Raw genomic sequence first — 18,731 nt, forward strand, 5'->3', positions numbered from 1 at the left:
AAACATGCACTTCATCTTCTTCTGAAAAACTCCATTTCCCCCATTCCTCCACTCTTAAGACAGGACATTTCCAAACCCACTTGATTTCTTTTTCATTTCAGCCCCGACTTTACAACTCACTTTGTTGGACCTAGTTTCTGATAGTCCTCCTTTATGACTTCTCTGGCTCGGGCTTCTGCATCCACTCTTATATTTGACTTTTTTGTTCTCCAGCCCCTGCCAAGAAACATGGTTACATTTTTACATGCCTCTAACAGAACTGACACACAGTAGATACTGCATTTCCTACTGCAGCATATGCCTGGCTCCGGGTACCGCTCCAGTGCCTGCTCTGCAACTTGCAAAGAACTGCACATCTCTGGCAGCTCAGTTTGCATTTTCTTCAGATTATGAAGACTAATGATGAAAGGCTCTGGTGCAGACAGAGGCAATAAGGCCCTATTTTATATATCCTTTCTCTATGCATTCACACAACGGAGACCCTGCAGAGGTTGGGAAGCTTCCTCTCATTTACATTCTGAACTGTTTCCTCCAGCATGGGCTCTGATTGCCAAAAGAAAGTCCCAGCAATGCCGGATTTCCTCATCTCTAGCCGTTACCTACTTGGACAGAACAACTGGGAAGAGGGTGACACAGAAAATTAATCTGTCCCTTCATTTCTTGAGTCACTTGCAATTTCCTGGGTGATCCCATGATGCTGCTGAGGATCAACAAAAATGTGAGGAATTTCTAACTGGCCGGGAATGTTAATGTGCTCCTGGCTAAGCCTCTTAGCCCAGCGGCTGTGCTGACTGCACACACAGTTTGCTCCTTTGTAGTATGTGCATACAAATGATATATTCATATCTTGCACTGCATCTCCCGTCACAACCCATGACGCTGAACCCAGTTTCTAACCGTGCCTGTGACCCTGATTAAACCCACAAACCCAGCTCTGCATCAGGCACATCCATCCTGCCCCACGGTGCTGGCGTTTCCCTAATTCATTCACTGTTTCCAAGGGATATTGCGACTGGATCTTCTATACAGATGAAGAGTTGATCGCTCAGAAGTTCCTGAACCCCAACCAGCTATACCTGGTCCTTCAATTTCTTGGGTTTTGCAGGGTGTCATTAACAGCAGCCTCAGCTCAGCCAGCCCATCCCTAAGGCTTTTCATGCCTTCTGGATTCAGGCAAAGCCGACCTACTCTTGGAGCGATGTCCATCCGCCTGTACTGTGCTGCAGACACCAAGGACTTGCCCACATCGAAAGTCCAGCCACTGTCCCCAAGCCGTTACAGCCAAAGCAGTCCAACAGACTCCTGCAGAACCTCGGCTGTACTTGTGCAGCTTTGCAATGTCTCTTCCAAGGCACCTTGCCACTGGGGAATACTGGTATCTGCGCTGGCCCAGCTATCCCAATAAAGCCAGGCTTTGTGCTGACAGAGATGAGCCAAACAAAACAAAAAGCATCACGTTCCCCAAGCACAAGAACAATTTCTCATTTTGCCAGGGGCTTTGGCCAGCACAGCTACCTCTTCCATCACCTGGTTGTCCAGGGCCATGGCAGCAGGACACCTCTCCGTAGGATGTGGGGATTCAGGTTCTGCATCACACAAGCGCAGAGCAGCACAGGTCTAAGTGGCTGTGTGCCGGCAGAGCAGCCCACAGCAGCACGCCGAGCCTCCCGTGAAGCTCCACAAGCAATTTAAGGACCAGCTTTTGGCATTTTCTGGATTGAAATTTTCCCATTGATTTTTTTCCTGTCTCTGGGACAATGTAAATATTTGGACACCTGCTTTCTTCCCCCACCCCCTCTGTATTTGCATTTTAAACTCAAAATAGCAATTAAAGACTTCTCTAAATATTGGAAGTTCTGTACGGTCCCCAGAGGAACCAAGCCTGTGAGCCTGTTACTATCATGTGAGAGTGTGTAGGGGGAAAAGGGATCCAAATGAATGAGCATGGCAATGCTGCAATCATTTTAAGTAGTGTACGCTAGGGGTTGCATGTATCCAGCAAAGATTTACCGGAAAAACATGTTATTCTCAGTTACAGATTAACACATTGTTGTAAAATTAAGACCTGTTGTGAAGTAATCCGTTCCAAACCCGAGTTTCTGCCCCTTGAACAAATCCTGGCTCTTTCATGTTCTAGGAGATTTTTGCTACTAATTCCAGGAGAACCAAGATTTCATGCTGGTCTTCAAAGTTTGATCCTGCTTTCCCTTCTGTCAATGAAAATCTGCCACTGACCTCCACAGGACCAGGTCAGGCAGTAAAACAACCTTTAAGAACTGTACATTTAACTGAATGAATATATAATACATACTCTGTACACATATGTATTTAAGTTAGATAAAGTATATGTAACCATGAGATATCTTTAAACAATTGCTGTTGCATATCAGCGTCTTTAAAATAGATGACTGATAACAGCATGAGCATCCTGAAGTTAGTTAGGAAACCCCCCACTATCCAGGACATGACTGGGTGATACTGGATGATATCAGTAGATTTAGTATGAGAATCGTGATGAACATGCATTTCACAGTGCTGGTATAACCAGACTACATATATGTGTAGGGAATATAAACGTACCTCAGGTTAATTCCTCCATATAGGATGGAGATCCATAGCCATCCCAGGAGAAGAAAAATCAGCATTAAAGGAAATGCAAACATAAACCAAGAACCAAAGTTCACCACATCACATTCTGGAAAATAACTAAGCAAATGGGAAAAATCAAGTTAATCCAAGAAGGGAAAACAACCCTTCCAATTTACGGGTAAACAAACATCTGAAATCGGCAGCAAAACATCCCACAAGTGCCAGCGTGCATTTTAAAACTGTTCTTCTGTGTGCACCAGCAGTTATCTGGGCTCTAGGAGATCTGGGGAGTGTTGTGCTGGAACAACCCATCCAGGCCACCCTGCCACCCACAGCTCACCCATCCCAGCTCTGCAAGCCTGCAAGGGGAGATCTGACCCCCCCCCCCTCCAGAGCACCAATGCTTGCGTACAATGATGCCCCTGAGCACCCAGGATTAAACCATGCTACAATAACTGCTGGACAGTCTGAACATGAACCTCAGCGAGATGCTGTACATGGCTAGGGGAGACTGCACATACCACTTGTAGAGGCTAGCAATGTTAAGAAATACCTATGGGCACTCAGGATGACACAAATCTCTGTTCCTACGCACGTAGGAGGCATCTTTTATAACTAAGAAAACAGGCCAGAAGTAATGGTTTCCTTCTTTTTCTTTCTACTGTTTTTCTTCTAGTATTCTTTCTTTTCTATTTCTTTCTTTCTACAGCAGTAGATACAACGGGTCACAGAACGCTACATGGCGTGTTTCATCAAAACTGTTATGAGATTAATTGCAAGCATGTAGTCAAGTCCCATTAAAGTCAATGGGATTAAGAGCGTCAGTGAGGTGAAGCACATGTGCACCCATTTCACTGACAGCCTGCCTGGGTATGCTGCAAACCTCCTAAGCTGATGCAACCACTCTCTGCTTTCCTCTGCTCACAAAGTTTCCCAAAATATTCTGGAAGTGCATGAATTTCCCAAACCAGCTCTTGGCACAGAAGGGAATTTCCTGCAGGGATGGGGAACACGTCTCTCTTTTCCAGGATTTACAAGGCTCTCCAGGGCAGCCTCCCATACCTCTTCAGCTGTCCCAGGAGGATGAGGTTTGGTGCAGTTCCCGTCAGCGTTGCTGTTCCTCCGATGCTGGCCGCGTATGGGATTGAGATGAGGAAACCTTTCCATATATTTGTTTTGTATTCCTCCTCCTTCTTTAAATCTGAGAGAACATCGCTGGCAACCTCCTTCTCCTCCGTCAGATCTTTGCTTTAAAATAGTCCAAAAGAGAATCCGGTGAAAGCCCTGGTTTAAATACAGTGCAACCACTTCAGAGTCTTGACAGAAGGAAAATTCCCAGTTTTTAGAAATCCAAGCTAATACTGTCCTCAAGGACACATTAGCAGCTCAGGGCAGCAGAAGGGTCTGCTCAGTGAACTGCCATGCAGGACTGGCAGCCGTGCAGAGGGCAGAGCACCCTCAGCACCCATCCGCAGGAGCTGAGGGTGCACATGCCTTGCCCAGCCCCTCAGCAACTTGTAACACTTAGCATAAAGTCCACAGGACTGCTAAAAGGAAAAAATAAACAAATAAAAAAAAATAAATTGATAGCACCGAGAAGAAAGAAACACCTGATCCTGAAAAAATGCTTCCTTCCCATCGTTGTTATCAAAGCAGGACCATCACACCAGTGTGTAAATCCTGGTGGGTTTTACATCACCAGCTTCACACATTTGATGTTCCTGAGAAAACCAAGGCACAATTCCCCCGCAGGAGACACCTCTGGCTACCATTTCAGAGTGGCTGGAAAATCTCTGCAATGATTTGGACATGCAGAGGGATGCTGGACACACAGAAGAGGGTTTCTATCATCAGGCTGCTAGTGATTGGGATGTTTGGTACAATCAAAACATTTCAATGATTGAATTTCAAATTCCTAAAACTTGCTCTAGCTCAGGGGATAATTCTCTCTCTCAACTCTCTAATACAAACTTTATAGTTAACTTACTCCTCAGTACTTGCCAGAAACTGCATCTCAGTTGGTACAGTGTAAAGTTTATTCTGCTGTAAAGATGCTGAAAAAGAAAGATGAGGACTTTAAAACAGTTCAAAGCATCTAGAAAATTCTCCTTGAACCAAACAGAGGAACGGAGGAAACAACTGCCATTGACAGAGGAGGGGCTGTGCGAACAAAGGGCGAGCTCAGGCCAGGGGACAGGGTCAGGAGCACCCAGAGGGCGTGGGCAAGCCCATCTCCCCCTGCCACCGCCGCGGCTTCTCCTTCAACACCCAGAGGCACTCACACCGTCCTTTTACTACTTCTGCCACTGGCTGGGCTCTGGGGTCTTCTAACGTGACCAGGAGTTCCAGGGTGTCTCTTATCAAGCCAAGGGGTTTGGGGTGGGGTGTTCGTGGGAAGGGTGAACCATAGCTCATTCTTAGGAAGAAAAACTTGGGCATGATGTACCCATAAGGCACATTCCCCGAGGTACAGCAGGAGCACTCCCTGCTGCGCAGCTCTGCTCCCAAGGGATGAGAATTTTACCCCCTGCAGACACCTAGTGCAACGTCACCAGAAAGCTGTAATTCCCTCTTTAAAAACAAGAGTGAGACTCATTTGGAAATTAGGCTTTGTTCCAGCCCAACATCCCCTCCATAAATGATGGGACCAGCAGGCTGAGCTACCGGTCCTCAACACAAGTTTAGGGCCACCCCGGGGGGATCCTGCTGCATACTCAGCTCCCAGGGACCCCCCTGCACATTTCATGTGGGCTCTGCCTCACTGTCCTTAGCCACAGGGAACACCAGCAGGACTCAGGAGCACTTGAGGAAAGGGTATATTTTGACCAGAAGGACCAAGGTTCTCTTTGGCAGTAAACCAGGAGGTGCACGCCACTCTACCGCACACATACACATGGGAGGATTCAGAAAACGAAAGACAGAAACGCAATACAACCACTCTTTTTTTACGAGATCTCACACTAAAGCTTGTGGCATTTGCAGTCCTGGCTCACAGCTTAACCTCCTGAGGTTGGGCGTAGAGGTGTGCCATTAACACCCATTTTCCATGTTCTTCCCCAGGACCGGAGCACTTGAGAGTTTTATCCACCTTCAGCCCAGGTGGCCCTTCCCCATCACCACTGGCCCTGCTGCCTTGCCTTGGGCTCTTTGCATGTTTCGGGGTCCAGAGCCCTGTCCCTTGTCACCTCCCTGGGCTCTGCAGGCCAGGGCAAGCTGAGCCCAACTCCTGGTACTGCCACCCCAGTGGTCCCCAGATCTCCTCACACCCATCCTCAGACTGAAACACCAGCCTCTTCTACCTGTACATGCCCTAGAGCCCAAAAGCAAGCGCACGGAGGAGGGCAGTCAGTGGGCAAAGTCTCTGCACCCACTCACACGTGTGCCAAAGACACCGAGCTCGTTCCAGCGCAGTGAACCAAAGATTTTTGCCATGTCATGTTTTACACATTGCTAATTTACGGAATTGGAGTTAACTGGCTTGGACTCACACATGCTGAGCTTTCATCCCAACAGTGCAGTGATGGAGGGATGTAATTAGAAGGACGAACATTAACCCGTGGTTTGACTGTTGATCCCCTGACACATTTAGCCCAAGCCTCTTACCACTGCCACCCCATTCCAGCCTAGCGCTGGCTCTGCAAAGACACATATTCCGTTCTACCTCTTAGCAGAGAAAAAAAATGGAAAAACATTAAGCCCAAACTCCCACCCCATTTTGCCAGGGCCATCCGCAAGTTACCTCTCACGGAAGGTTTGCAAAAGGCAGCCATGCAAAGGAAAGCCACAGCTACTGCGGAACAAACTTTTCCTATGAAACTCGTAAGGAGGAGTTGAAAATTGTTACAGGCGCGTAAATCAGAAGAGGCCAAAGACCCCCGAGGTAGGACCTGGCTGTACGCACCTCTCACGGAGCAGCGCAAGCAGGAGTCAGTGGCCACTTCACCCAAATACCTCATACACCTTAGAGGCAGAAAGGCTTGTCCTAGGTAAGTTCGGCTTGAACAACACGTTTATTGTTTCCAACAGGTTGAAAAGGCCTGAGAAGGAATACTCCCACCCCCCAGGGAGCGCAGGCAGCAGCGCTGGGGCCAGGCAGCCAGCAGTGTCCACAGCCAGCATTTCCCACACGCCCCTGTAGAGACATCATTTGCAGGTCTCCAACCCAACAAAACACCTCAAGTACTGACTGCAGTTTGTCCCGAATTTGCAGAAGATACTCTCTACGCAGGAAATAAAGGATGGAGATATTTCCTTGTGATTTTTACCTGGAGATATTTAAGCTGCTCAGAGAAATGAAATATTGCCGATGATGGGTTAGTGGGCAGAGAGCAGGAAAGATGGTCAGACTCACTAGCACAGCAGCTTCCATCTCGTCGTCAGACTGAATTGTAGGGAATCTATAACCCACCTCCAAAATGAAAATTCTGGAAGCTGAAAAAAAGTCTGTTGGTGTGCAGTTGATAGCCCTGCTTCAATCAACCAGAACCAGCTGGGACTTCAGCCACCAAAGCTCACTTCGGAGCGCTCTTGCATCAGTATCCAACGGTGACAAAATGAACAAAATGCTGCACCCAATTTTAACTGTCAACAACAACACAACCATGCAAGTATTTACTGATTTGTAACATGGCTGAGGATGGACATAAGTGAATGCAACCTTGAGGTTCTCCCATCAGCAAAAAAGTGCTACCAACTCAGTGACATCACTTTAATTCTGGCCCTGTATGTGTAAGCAAAACCCTTCACAAAGCTGGTTTAATACTTGCAGAGATTTCTTCAGAAAAATCCAATGCTTTTACATTCTACATATTCTTTTATTTTTTTATATATTTTTTCCATGCAAGTATTTTTTTGGCCTCCTTGACACCACTACGGTGTTAATAAAGCATGTCCAAGCAGATTTGCAAACTGATTTTATCATATGTCATTGCAAAAGCTTGCTTCCACATACAGGCCCCTTCACAAACACATCTGTTTTTTGGAACACAGATTACAATTGAATTAGATTATAAAATTAAATTATGAAATAAGTATACCTTTTCCTCAAAGGCACATTCCTTACATCCAGCCAGCCCTGCTGGAGATGTGCGAGCAGCCCTGACTGCAGCGGCCACCTGCCAGGCAGGAAACCCTGCGGAACGCTCACCTGCACATCTCCGCTCCTAGGTGGAACATCAGATTCGTCACTTTTGACTGACTTCAGGTGTAGGGCTTCCTTCGAGGAACTCTGCTTTTCTCATCCGTTCAGAAAGATTACAGAAAAGGACGAGTCTACCTTGGGGCACTAAAGTTCACATAACAAGCCTACAAGAAGACCTGCATTTTGATGTTGTACACTTTTCAGATTACTCCTCCTTCACTTTTTATTACTTCTCTAAGTTTCTACCTCAAGAGAAAAATACATCATCACACAATCACATGATATTTGCAAAGCATCACTTTATTCATTCTTCTGCTTGCATGCCTCTCCCTTTGCCTTTGCTGGTTTCTCTCACCACTGTAAGCACTGTGGGCCAGGGACGTTAATTTTGTGCCTGCCACTGTCTAGGACAAGAGGGGTCTTGATTTTACACGTTCCCAAACTCTACTGTATTTACGGTCACAACTACAGAGTCAAATCATTTCAGAGGGTGGGATCAAGGAGGTTAAAAGCAGACTGACGAAAACACAGTGCTTCTACAGAATAAGAAATTATAGCAAGAAGGTCAGTGGGGTTGATTTTAATAGATGTGAACAGTCAAAAACTCATGAAGCAAATGTGATAAAGCAACCTGGTGTGCAAACATGATTGGTAGACATTAATGATGAATTATTAATTTTATCTTTATTAGAGTATGCAAATGTTTGAGTCTACTTCTGAGGACTCATTTTTCTGTCTTAGAACTCAGTGGGAACCAAAAGGCCATTGCTTTTAAGTCACAGGGGCAGAAGAATTATTAATTAGTGCAAGGAAGAGAAGCCAAGACTACTGCTCCAGCCATCAGTAACAGCTGCAAAGGGAACTTCACGAGTTCATTTCTGGTTTGCTGTTTCTCACCACTGTCTGCCAGAAGCCCAAGCTATTGGTAAATGACTTGCAAAGACAGAGCTGGAGGAAGAGCTTAATCTGACTGCATACCCCTGATCCAGCCTGTCCACAACACGCTGAGGACCACCACCAAGCAGTATTATCAAGCTGGAAAAATCACAGAGCGCTTTCTAAATGGGTATTTAACCTGCCAGCCTTTCATCTTCTCTTTCTCCTCCAGCTCAGGCTCCAGTTTCATGGATGAACAAACAGGGAAATGAGAGGATAACCCACCTGCCCATGAGCACATGGCAATGGAGGGGACATTGTCCTCACCCGTACCCTACTCTTGCCGCCCGGACAGTCCCTTGCCTGCCCCTGCAGCAATGCACCATCATGTAGCACTCATCTGTCCAAGTGTCACTATCTACAGTCCTCCCCGGCTACCCCCGCAGTGAGGCATCCCTGTGAATCCCATCACCACCGTGCCCACAGAGCTGGAGTGTAACTTGTGCCAGCAGGAGGTTTACAGAGCAGGTTGGCTGGGCATCACCACTTCTTGGGTTTTCCAGACAACTCATAAGCGTTACCCCCTGCATGACATAAAGAAGGGGCAAGATAAAAGGGAGTTTTATGCCAGTACTCTTCCACCACAGTAATTTAGTGCATTAAAATAGGACCAGCACTGAGATCAAGCTGCAGCTAAAAAAAAACACTGGTACTTGTGCCAGTGAAGTCAATATAAACGGGGCATATTTGACAGCAGCAGCACAGACCTCAGCCGGCTTATACTACTGCCCTGTCTCAATTACCTTGGTTTTCTTCATTTTCCCTGTTCATATCCTTAGATGTGTCTTTCTCCCCAAAGAGGCTTTTTAAAATTGCATTTGCAATTGGAAGCATCATAGCAGTGGAGGCAGTATTACTTAACCACATGGACAGGAAAGAAGTTGTCAACATCATCCCTAAAATTAGTCTGGAAGAGAAAAAAAAAAAAAAAAAAAAGGAAAAGCTGAATGTCTTCAGTTCAGCAAGTCCTCTGATATATTACAGCTATAGGAAGGAAAGCTCATGTGCAGGGATAACAAAACCAACATCAAAAAGGACTTCTGTGACTATCTCATAACTGGATTGAGCACAAATATGGGGCTGAACCAAATGATTCTCCTCGTGCTCCACTGGCCTCTGAGCAAAGGCAAACAGCTGGATAAACTTAATAAGCTGGAGAACAGGGGGTGTGGGCAGCCCCCTCCTATGGGAGCTGCTCACATCACGACCCACCACAGCGGAGCTGCTTCCCAAGCGCCTGTAGCTCACGTCCCCATGGAGATCCCCCTGCCCCCATAGTCACCTGGCTGGCTGGACTCCCACCAACATCAGCACCCGGAGTGCGATCCTGCGGTGTAAATTCCACTCCTCAATGGCCGAGGCCATGATTAAACCACTGAGGAAGAGGAAATTTGTGTCTAAAAAATACTGCGGGCAAACTTTGTTAGATGGGAGGATCCCCAAGAAGGGGAAGAGGACGATGGGCAGCAGAGCAGTCACGGCCAAGGGCAGTGCTTCTGTGCACCAATACAGGGCCATCAGCAGGATCACATAGAGACATCTTCCTTCCTGCAAACGGAGGAGAGAGGAAAAATAAGACATGTGGCATTACACAGATATCTTTTCACCTACAGACATTTAGCAAGCAAAATGCACCAGTTACTCCTTCAAGGACAGAGTATTTCTCCCAAAGCATTTCCATCAAATGCAACATCTTCCCTGCTACAATGTGTAGGGGTTCAGGACTTACACTGATCTCCTCAGACCACAGCAAAACCCAACTTCTCCTCAATTGCCTAAGCCTCCTACGTGCTGCAGGGTGGCAGTGTGCTGGGGCATCAGCCAAGGAAGTCCTGGAGAGTAGAAACTGTCCCAAAATGTTGAATTAGGGTGCCAATCCTCAGCAGGCACTGCTGCTAACATCCTCAGGTGTCCCAATATCCAACCCTGCTACACTTCACATTCATGCTTCCTCTCCAACTTCCAACTTTCTTCTCCAACAGCCTGTGCTTTGCGTGGCTACAGAGAAACAGCTTTGAGAGGTGGATGCATCGAGTGCCCCCATTTGCAACAGGAGGCACACAAAGGTTTCTTTTCTTGGATCAGAGTCTCCCAAGAGATCTGTGAGAAACCGTTCCATGGCAACCCATCCCAGTCCTTACGGAAATCAGTAAATCAAGCACCCTGGTGGCACGCCGCTTCCTGAGGGCAGGGAGCTCGCCCATGTCCAGCATCACCCCAGCCTTGGCCAAGGCTGGCAAGAACCCAGCACCCCCGCGCCACTGCGTGATTCATTCATCCACCCAGGAGGCACAAACTAGAGCATCTGTCGTGACAGCCACATCGAAACAACAAGCGATGGGAAGAAGTCAGGAGAACAGCTCCAAGCCCAGGAGGGGAGAGCCCTGCAGGGGGGGAAGGGCAGGGGGGAGCCCAGTGCAGAGCTGGGCTCGGTCACGGCAAGGCTGAACGAGGATATTGTCAGCAACCGTGGGGCAGAGTGCCCACAGCGCTATAAATAACAGCTGAGAGTCATTTGGAAGCCACAGAGCTATTTATTTTACCACTCTTTTCCAGCTTGTTGAACAGGTTGAATTGTTACTCAAAGGCACCTCTGTCCCTCTGCTTGGACCTCCCTCCGCTGCGCCCGGGGCTGGGGCTCGCGAGGCTTTTTGCGAGGGGGATGACGGCTCCGCTCCCGGCTGCGGCTGGGTGGGAAGCAGCGAGGGGCTGTGTTTTGGGGGTAACGTGGTCTCAGCTGCAGCGTGAGAGGGAGCGGCAAGGCGCCAGAGCAGGTACAGCAGAGCTATGACTTGCCTGGCCACCTGCAAAAGATTCCCTCCAGGTCTTAGCTGGATGTGGCTGTCCCCAAGCTCCTGAAGCAGATGCCAGCCCAGTCACAAACGGGGAATAAAACACAACCACCGTTACTGAGAACGCCAAAGAACACAATCTACCCTGACACCCAGCTGGGTGCATAAAGCCGAGTGAATTGAAACCAATGCTGATTTATTGTTCAATACACCTGTAGCGAGTGTTTGAGAAGTGGCAAGAATGACAGAATTTCTGATTTGCTTTTAGCGCTCAGTCTTTGCATTTCACCAGCAGTTCCACTAGTAAGGTTCCAGTGCAGGTGGAAACACAGAACAGAGCAATTTGCTTTGATTTATTTTTTTTTTAATACATTAATCACAACAGAGCCCACACTTCACATGAAGCTTCCAAGACCTGGATTTAAAGACCACTTTCAGTCCTAATTTTATATCCCAGTAAAATGACACACGAGATAGTGTGAAGTAAAACCTTTACGTTCCCAGCGCAGCCGGGGCACCTGGCAGCTCCCATGAGCTCCCCATGGCCTCGCTCCCTCCAAACCGGCAGGACCAGAGCAACAAACCTGGCAGTGCGAATTTTTGCAAAAATAAAGAATCACAGTTTAAAATGTTTGCACACTAGATTAGTGATTTCACTCCCATGGCAACTGATAATTGCTCTTTATTCTGGTTCTTTTCATACACCAAAGAAATAGCCTTGGTCTCATTAAGCCCTTTTCCATTTGATCTCTAAAGGCCGTATAAATAATTTTTTACTCCCGTTGGCACAATATTCTCCCGCTTTCTGCAAGGGAAGTGGCACAAAAGTCAACTTCAAAATAAAGACACTGCCTATTACAGGGGTGAAGCAACTTAAAATATTTAACAACGCCTTGATATAAGAGCATATCAGTGAAGGCTTTAATTGACTTGATGAAACAGATAAGTACCATTTAGAAAACTAATTTTAAGTAAGGGTTATTTATTCTCTGTTGCACAGAAAATGTTCTGGAAAACATTGCAATGAAACACAGCATGACTCCAATCACTAATCTTAGCGCAAGATCAAAAGCCATGGGGTAAAACCAAAACAGGGCAGAAAACTGCTTATACAGAAGGTTTTCCTGAAATTTTGAAACCTATGTGGATCAACAACAAACCACTTGAAAAAGTAAGCTGTAGTATTGTTTATCCAATTTATTCTACCACAGAAGAGGGCAAATTGCACAAGTTTTACTTAAGATCAGACCCTTGTTGAACAAAAAACGAACAAGACCACTTCAGAATAACTTAGATTTGGAGCAAGCACTCCCCAGAATAAAAAAATTTAAAACCATTAATAACATTGAACCAAACTCTATATAAAATTTAAAGGTTCTTGGTTTTGAGATACCTTGCAAGTGTTAATTGCAGTGCCCAGCGAGTTTGCCGAGTATGCAAACAATAACTGCTAACAAGTGTCAGAAGAATGGTCTTATGGGGAGGTGGCCTCAGCTGCCCAGGGATGCTCCAGGCACCATCGCTCCTGCACAATCTTTATCCTTTGATCCCTCCGCTGCGCCACCATCAGACTCCTACTTCTCCCACCTCCCTGGCAGCCTTGGTTTTATTTTTTTTCTTTTTTCAAAATAAGTCTATCAAAGTTCAGGGGGAAAATGGTAGTGCACACAAACTTTAAAATGGGACTTGCAATTGGGTTAATTTTATAACCATTTAATGATTTCCAGGGAAGTGCTCGGTGGCTCTGGACTCCAGCAGCTCCCCTGCCTGTTGCTCAAGAGCCTTGGGAACGACCTCTGCCCCTCCAGACAGATCCTGTCTTCGCTGCACTGAAAGCTCCGGGGATTTTCCACACTGGGGGACCTGCTGAGCTATGGCAGAGGAAGCCAAGCCACGAGGTAGTCTCCGGTGGGCAAGGAGAGCTGGAGGGAGCGGGAGGTCTCCTGGAAGGGCAGATGAGGTACCCCAGGGAAAGGAGGTGCTGGCAGGGAACATGGGTCAGATAAGGCAAACTGGCTCGCCCAGGCATAGCACCAAGGAGCAGGCGTGTACAAGCCACCAGTCCCCACCACTAGCCTCAAAGGGGACATCAGGCACTTCAGCTGTACCTTGTTCTCCACCAGCCCCAGGCGGCTCCCGGGCAGCCCAGTGCCACCTGCCCAGTGCTCACAGCCTCCCCACCAGACCCAGCGCCTGAAGAAGCCCTACCTCAGCACAGCCAAACTTCAGGTTTTCTCTACCAACCTTTGCATGTTACATGGTCATCACAGCCTCGTCACCCCCACACAGGCTCTCCCACCACCCTTCCACCCTATGACCAGGCAAACAAATGAGTGGCAGACAGGTGCCAGCGCTCCTCCAGTACCTCGATCCCGATACCAAGAGAGGTTTTGGCTGAACTGGAGCTTTTCAAGCCCTTTTATCCCACTGCTCTCACAAAGGAACATCCTACCTGTGACGCTCAGAACTATTCGGTACAAGAAAGTACCAGTGGCTTTTAGCATCTCACACTGCAGCTGTGACTGTGCTACTGGCCATCTCACTCACACTGCCTGTTCTCCGATGGGATGGGTATGTGAATCTCCTTTCTACTAACCCAGCTCCTCCAAAGATTATGTAATCTGGACATAAACCAAGCCCTGTTTACCAGCCTGCCTGCCAGCTGGGTTGTTTTGCTCCCACTGAGTATTTGCAGAGTGGCTAGAAAGGGGCCAGTGATACAGGGACGCAAGCTGTAAGAGCTTCAGGGAAGGTATTTTGCTCTGGAGTTATGCTAAAAAGAGATAAAGCTTATTAAACACTTATTTAAACCTCTCAAAGTATTTTGTAGTTGGCAGAAAAACAATCATTTTCTCTATTTTACAAACAGGACAGCTAAAGCTCAGAGAAAGCAGATAAATTGACCAAGATCACATAGGAAAGTAATGAAAAAAATTGAAATGGGCATCTTTGAGATCTTCCCTGGCTCAGAGGTGTGAGGCTCACACCTCTTGGAGGCAGCTACAGATCCTACATCTTCAAACATTCATCAACCGTGAAGCTCAAACACTGCAGTGTGATGACCCGACACCCTGTGCAAGGTTAGCAGGGCTCCCGTTTTAAGTATCCATTTCAGCATCAGGGTTTGGTTTTGAGATCGATCCACCACATTTGATTAGGAAAAAAAAGAAACATTTTCAGTGACAGTGAACCCACCATAAGTTTAATAAGCTGTTCCTATGATTAATTAGCCTCACTGTTAAAATTATGTTGTGATAATCTGAATCTGCCAGCTTCAACTTCCTTTGACTACATCTTCTTCTATGCGCCTCCTTTATGCCTTAGCTCTGGCCACCCTTATCCAAACTCTCCTCATGATGGATGTGCCTTCAAGGTAGCAATCAAGTCACTCTGTGCCTTTTTATTCGTTAAAAGACATGGGTTGAGCTCGCACAGCTTTCATCACATGGCTTGTCTTCCAGTCCCTTCTTCATTCTGAGACTTCTCCAATTTGTCAAAGCCACTTCTGAGCTGTGGAAGCCAGACTGGAAGAACATTCTGGTGAAAGCCAGAACCTCAGCCAACAGCAGCCTGGTAGATCCTCACTGCTTGCTCAACTTCCACATGTCCACACACACGAATATCACATTAACCCTCTTGGCTGTGGGTAGCCAGCCTGGTAGCCACATATTGCCATCTCAAGCCCTTTAGTGGCATCTGATTCCCAAGAGGGACCCCCAACCAGCCTGACCCACGGCCAGTGCTCCTGGCGACCTCAGTCCACCTGGGGCTTGCAGAAATGCACCCATTTACAACAACCCTCAGGCAGCCTTTATAAAACTACTATATGGAAGTTGCCTAAACCTGTAGATGTTAAAGTAGCCAGGGTTGGACACCAACTATTTTAACTTCCCTTTAGTTACTGTCACAACAAAGACATTTCATTATCAGACAGCTTCTTATGATACAGCACTGTACTATAAGCACTCTCCTGAGTACAGAACAAAAATGCTTCGTTGAATACGCCTTCTTCCGTGTTGTCCATCTGGCAACAGAATCCATGGGTCAGATTCCTTCTGTGCCGCACACTTGTGCTCAACACCTTGCCCAGGAATTTCTTCCTCAGTTCTTTCACATTCCCTTTAAGGTTTTCTACAGTTCTTAGCCTCCAACTAATATTGACTCTTGCCCACTTCCCTCTTCCCCCAAGTATTGCTGCTTTCACATTCTCTCTGTGCCAGCTTGCTCTTCGCCAGGCTTGCCCTCCCACCAGACTGAAGCTCACAGTACACACGGTAAAATGTGGTCACGCCACTTCCAGTAATCACCCCTCTTTCCCCATTAAAGTTCTTCCTCTCATCTAACTGACCACTGCTTCCACTTTTGTGAAACTGGACTTTCTAAACCACCAAGGGCAGACATAGCAGAGATGTACTTCATGCACAAAACACATAATCAGGCTGCAATCACTTCTTTCACCTGCCAGGCTGCTCTCCTGACTGTTGCCTCTTTACCTGCCTGTGTTCCTGCTGTGCTCTCCAGCCCAGGATCCAGATCCACCTCCCAGGACACCCCACCAGCCCACTTGCATCACCCCTCTCCCCACAGAGCCTTTGTTCACATTCTTTGCTTCCAAGTGCAAGCAATGTCATTTTTCTTCTGGAAGTTCTTAAGGTCTCCTTGTTCTAATGAGGAGGACTCATTACGTCCAAGTTAATTTTAAGTTGCTCTATGGACACCGAGGAAGTCAAGTCTGTTTTCTGAAGGCACCGGGCCCTATTTGCCTGCTCAGAGCTCCTTTTAGCAGATTTGGCTGCCTCAGCTGTTACCAAGCCAAGAGGCTGTAGACATTGAGTTCATTAGAAGCTGTTGGAACAAGCTCTTTGCACAGCTCATTAAAAGTGCCCCCCATGCCCCTTCCAGCAGAACAGTTCCTCCAGCCCCTCCTGCCCTGTCCGAGCTCTTTGCAATCATTCACAGCCCTCTGAGCAGGGGGGTCACAGGCACTTCCACTCACGGGACAAAAATTCAGCCATTTCAGCAGCAACCAGAGCAGGTGGTGACACAGACACCCTTGTGTAGAGAACTGGTACCTGGTGAGTTGCTCCTCACAGAGCATGTCCTTCTGCTTTTTTATGTGATGGACACAGGTCACTGTTCCAGCCACAGTTTGGGGAGCACACCCCGAGGTCTCAGCAAACCCACTCACAAAGCAGAAATGTCATTTCTCTATTTAAGAGAAAAGAGATTGTAGACAAAACCACTTATGCAAGTCTCCCTCTCCACAACTGCAACCTACAAAGGGCATCAATGTAATGCCAAAAACAAGGGCCATCAATGTAATGCCAGCACCAGGGCCAGCCCTGACACAGTCCCTCCGTGAAGAGGCTCACACAGAGACCTGCAGGGCAACAGCTGATGAGAGCTTTAATAGCAGCTTGCGGGTACGGATGCTGGAGAACATCAGCAATAAGCAAGGCCAGACTTGATGGATTATTTTTCTTAAGGGATTTTGTCGCCAGGGAGATGTCACCTAGGTGCAGGTTTCACTGGAAAACCCATTGCATCCAGACCACAGGGTGCCACTCAGAAGCACACACTGACCCAAGAAACCACGTCCTATTTGTGGTTCTTTGTTACATCAACTTCAGGTCATGATTTCTTGGTCTCCAGATTCCAAGTGAAACGCTGCCCTTGAAGCCAAAGCTCAGGTGGCTTTCTATGGCTCCAGTCCCTTGGGAGATTAAAACTGCTGATCATCCTAGTGGGGAGAAGGTGACACAATGTGAGAACAGATTTTAGCATCCGCAGAGCAGGAAAGTATTGCAGAGGTGCCTGTAAGACACCTTCTCACAAGGGAAACCTTACAAGGGCTGAGCCTCCCTGCTTCTCATCTACCAGTTTCTATTACACCCTGCAAGGCAGCACAGCAACCATCCTTGCAGGAGCACAGGGTTCCCCAGCCCATCCAACTCTCCCATGCTCCAGGTGTGCACACTCAGCACCGAGGTTGCTGCAATGACTGCACCGCACCCAGCGGCTCCTCCTGCCCCAGCCTGCCCTCTCTGGGTGCCCTGCCTGGGACAGCCTTCCAGTAACACCAGCAGCAGCACAGCCACTTGAATTCCTTGTGGGACAGAGCCTGCTGAGCACCTGCAGCAGCTCCTGCCTCCTGACTGCCTAGGAGAGCACAAGACTGGACTCGAGTCCTGTGTTAGGGTAAGCCATCTGACCCGGGTGGTGCACGCGTTTTCCATCACACGCCGGGATAACTTCCAAACTCTACCATCCCAGACTCCCTGCCTGTTCTCCTTCTTGATGTTTTTACACCACAGTTAAAAGCGTAACCTGCTGCCCTCCTCTCCTGCAGCCCCCTGCGGCTCAGGCTGCAGAGGGCAGTTCAAGCAGGTTCCAGACTTCAGAGCTTAAATCCCTATTGATGCAACAACAAGTTTCTTTCCTGGCAGAACAAGTGAAAGAATTTTGTGTTGAAACTAAGTGAATCACTAACCCCTGAACATGAGCAGATACAATTTTGGTTGGCAGCTCACAGCTACCAAACAAACTGCTATGCCAGACTCGGGGAGAACCTGCTGAAGATGCAGTCAGGCTTGCTTGAAATGTTGCACTGGTTAACAGCCAACAAGCATCAGAGTTTTGACAGGGACCAGCGCAGGTGCTGGCCAGTCTCACTGCTGCTACCAACTGTAATGCATTTAGCACTGACAGAAAATGAAGAACAGATCACTAAGGCAAGGAGGCAGAGCAGCCAGCTCTGCCAGGGCCTCACCTTCCCTGCCGGCAGCTGCCCCTCTGCTTCTTCACCTTCCCATCACCAGTTCTCCTTCAATAAAACAGCACTGCTAGGACTGGGCTGTGTGTGAGGTCCTCCGTGGGTCCACCCAGGGGCATGCTACTGGCACACTGCCAGAGCGGAGCAGGCATCAACAGCATCACTACGCCAGCAGGGGCTTTTCTTCTGTACACGCAGAGAAATCCCTTCCCTGAACACCCAAACCTTTATGCAGCAGGTGTAACGCTACACGCTTGTACTGGTGCACAGAGCATCTAGATCGAGGGCCTTCCCGCAGCACAGGGCCAGGTTCACCTGTGATTTATTCTCACAATTACATTAAAATAACTACTGAGCAGTTCAGGCACCAGCCATGCTGAGCGCACTGTGCGTCTCATCACCCTCTAACCATATCTCACAATTTTACAAGTGCCAAAGTCAAACAAGATACTATTAAATATCATTGAAGTCACTTGTTCAGCTACTGTAAATGAACATACAA

At 47.6% G+C, this 18,731-nt stretch overlaps 1 protein-coding gene across 1 annotated transcript in view; it reads right to left on the reverse strand.

Annotated features, from left to right (window-relative positions):
• The window catches only part of SLC13A3 (solute carrier family 13 member 3), a 28,393-nt gene that overhangs the window by 7,431 nt on the left and 2,231 nt on the right, over positions 1 to 18,731 (reverse strand). The window contains exons 2-7 of the mRNA XM_056354716.1: positions 9,948 to 10,213; positions 9,409 to 9,572; positions 4,577 to 4,643; positions 3,652 to 3,837; positions 2,581 to 2,706; positions 121 to 216 (exon numbers count right to left, since the gene is read on the reverse strand). Of these exons, the coding sequence (XP_056210691.1) occupies positions 121 to 216; positions 2,581 to 2,706; positions 3,652 to 3,837; positions 4,577 to 4,643; positions 9,409 to 9,572; positions 9,948 to 10,213 (905 nt within the window). The remainder of the gene's footprint in view (positions 1 to 120; positions 217 to 2,580; positions 2,707 to 3,651; positions 3,838 to 4,576; positions 4,644 to 9,408; positions 9,573 to 9,947; positions 10,214 to 18,731) is intronic.

This window comes from Falco biarmicus, chromosome 10 (genome assembly GCF_023638135.1).
Source record: "Falco biarmicus isolate bFalBia1 chromosome 10, bFalBia1.pri, whole genome shotgun sequence".
NCBI lineage: Eukaryota > Metazoa > Chordata > Aves > Falconiformes > Falconidae > Falco > Falco biarmicus.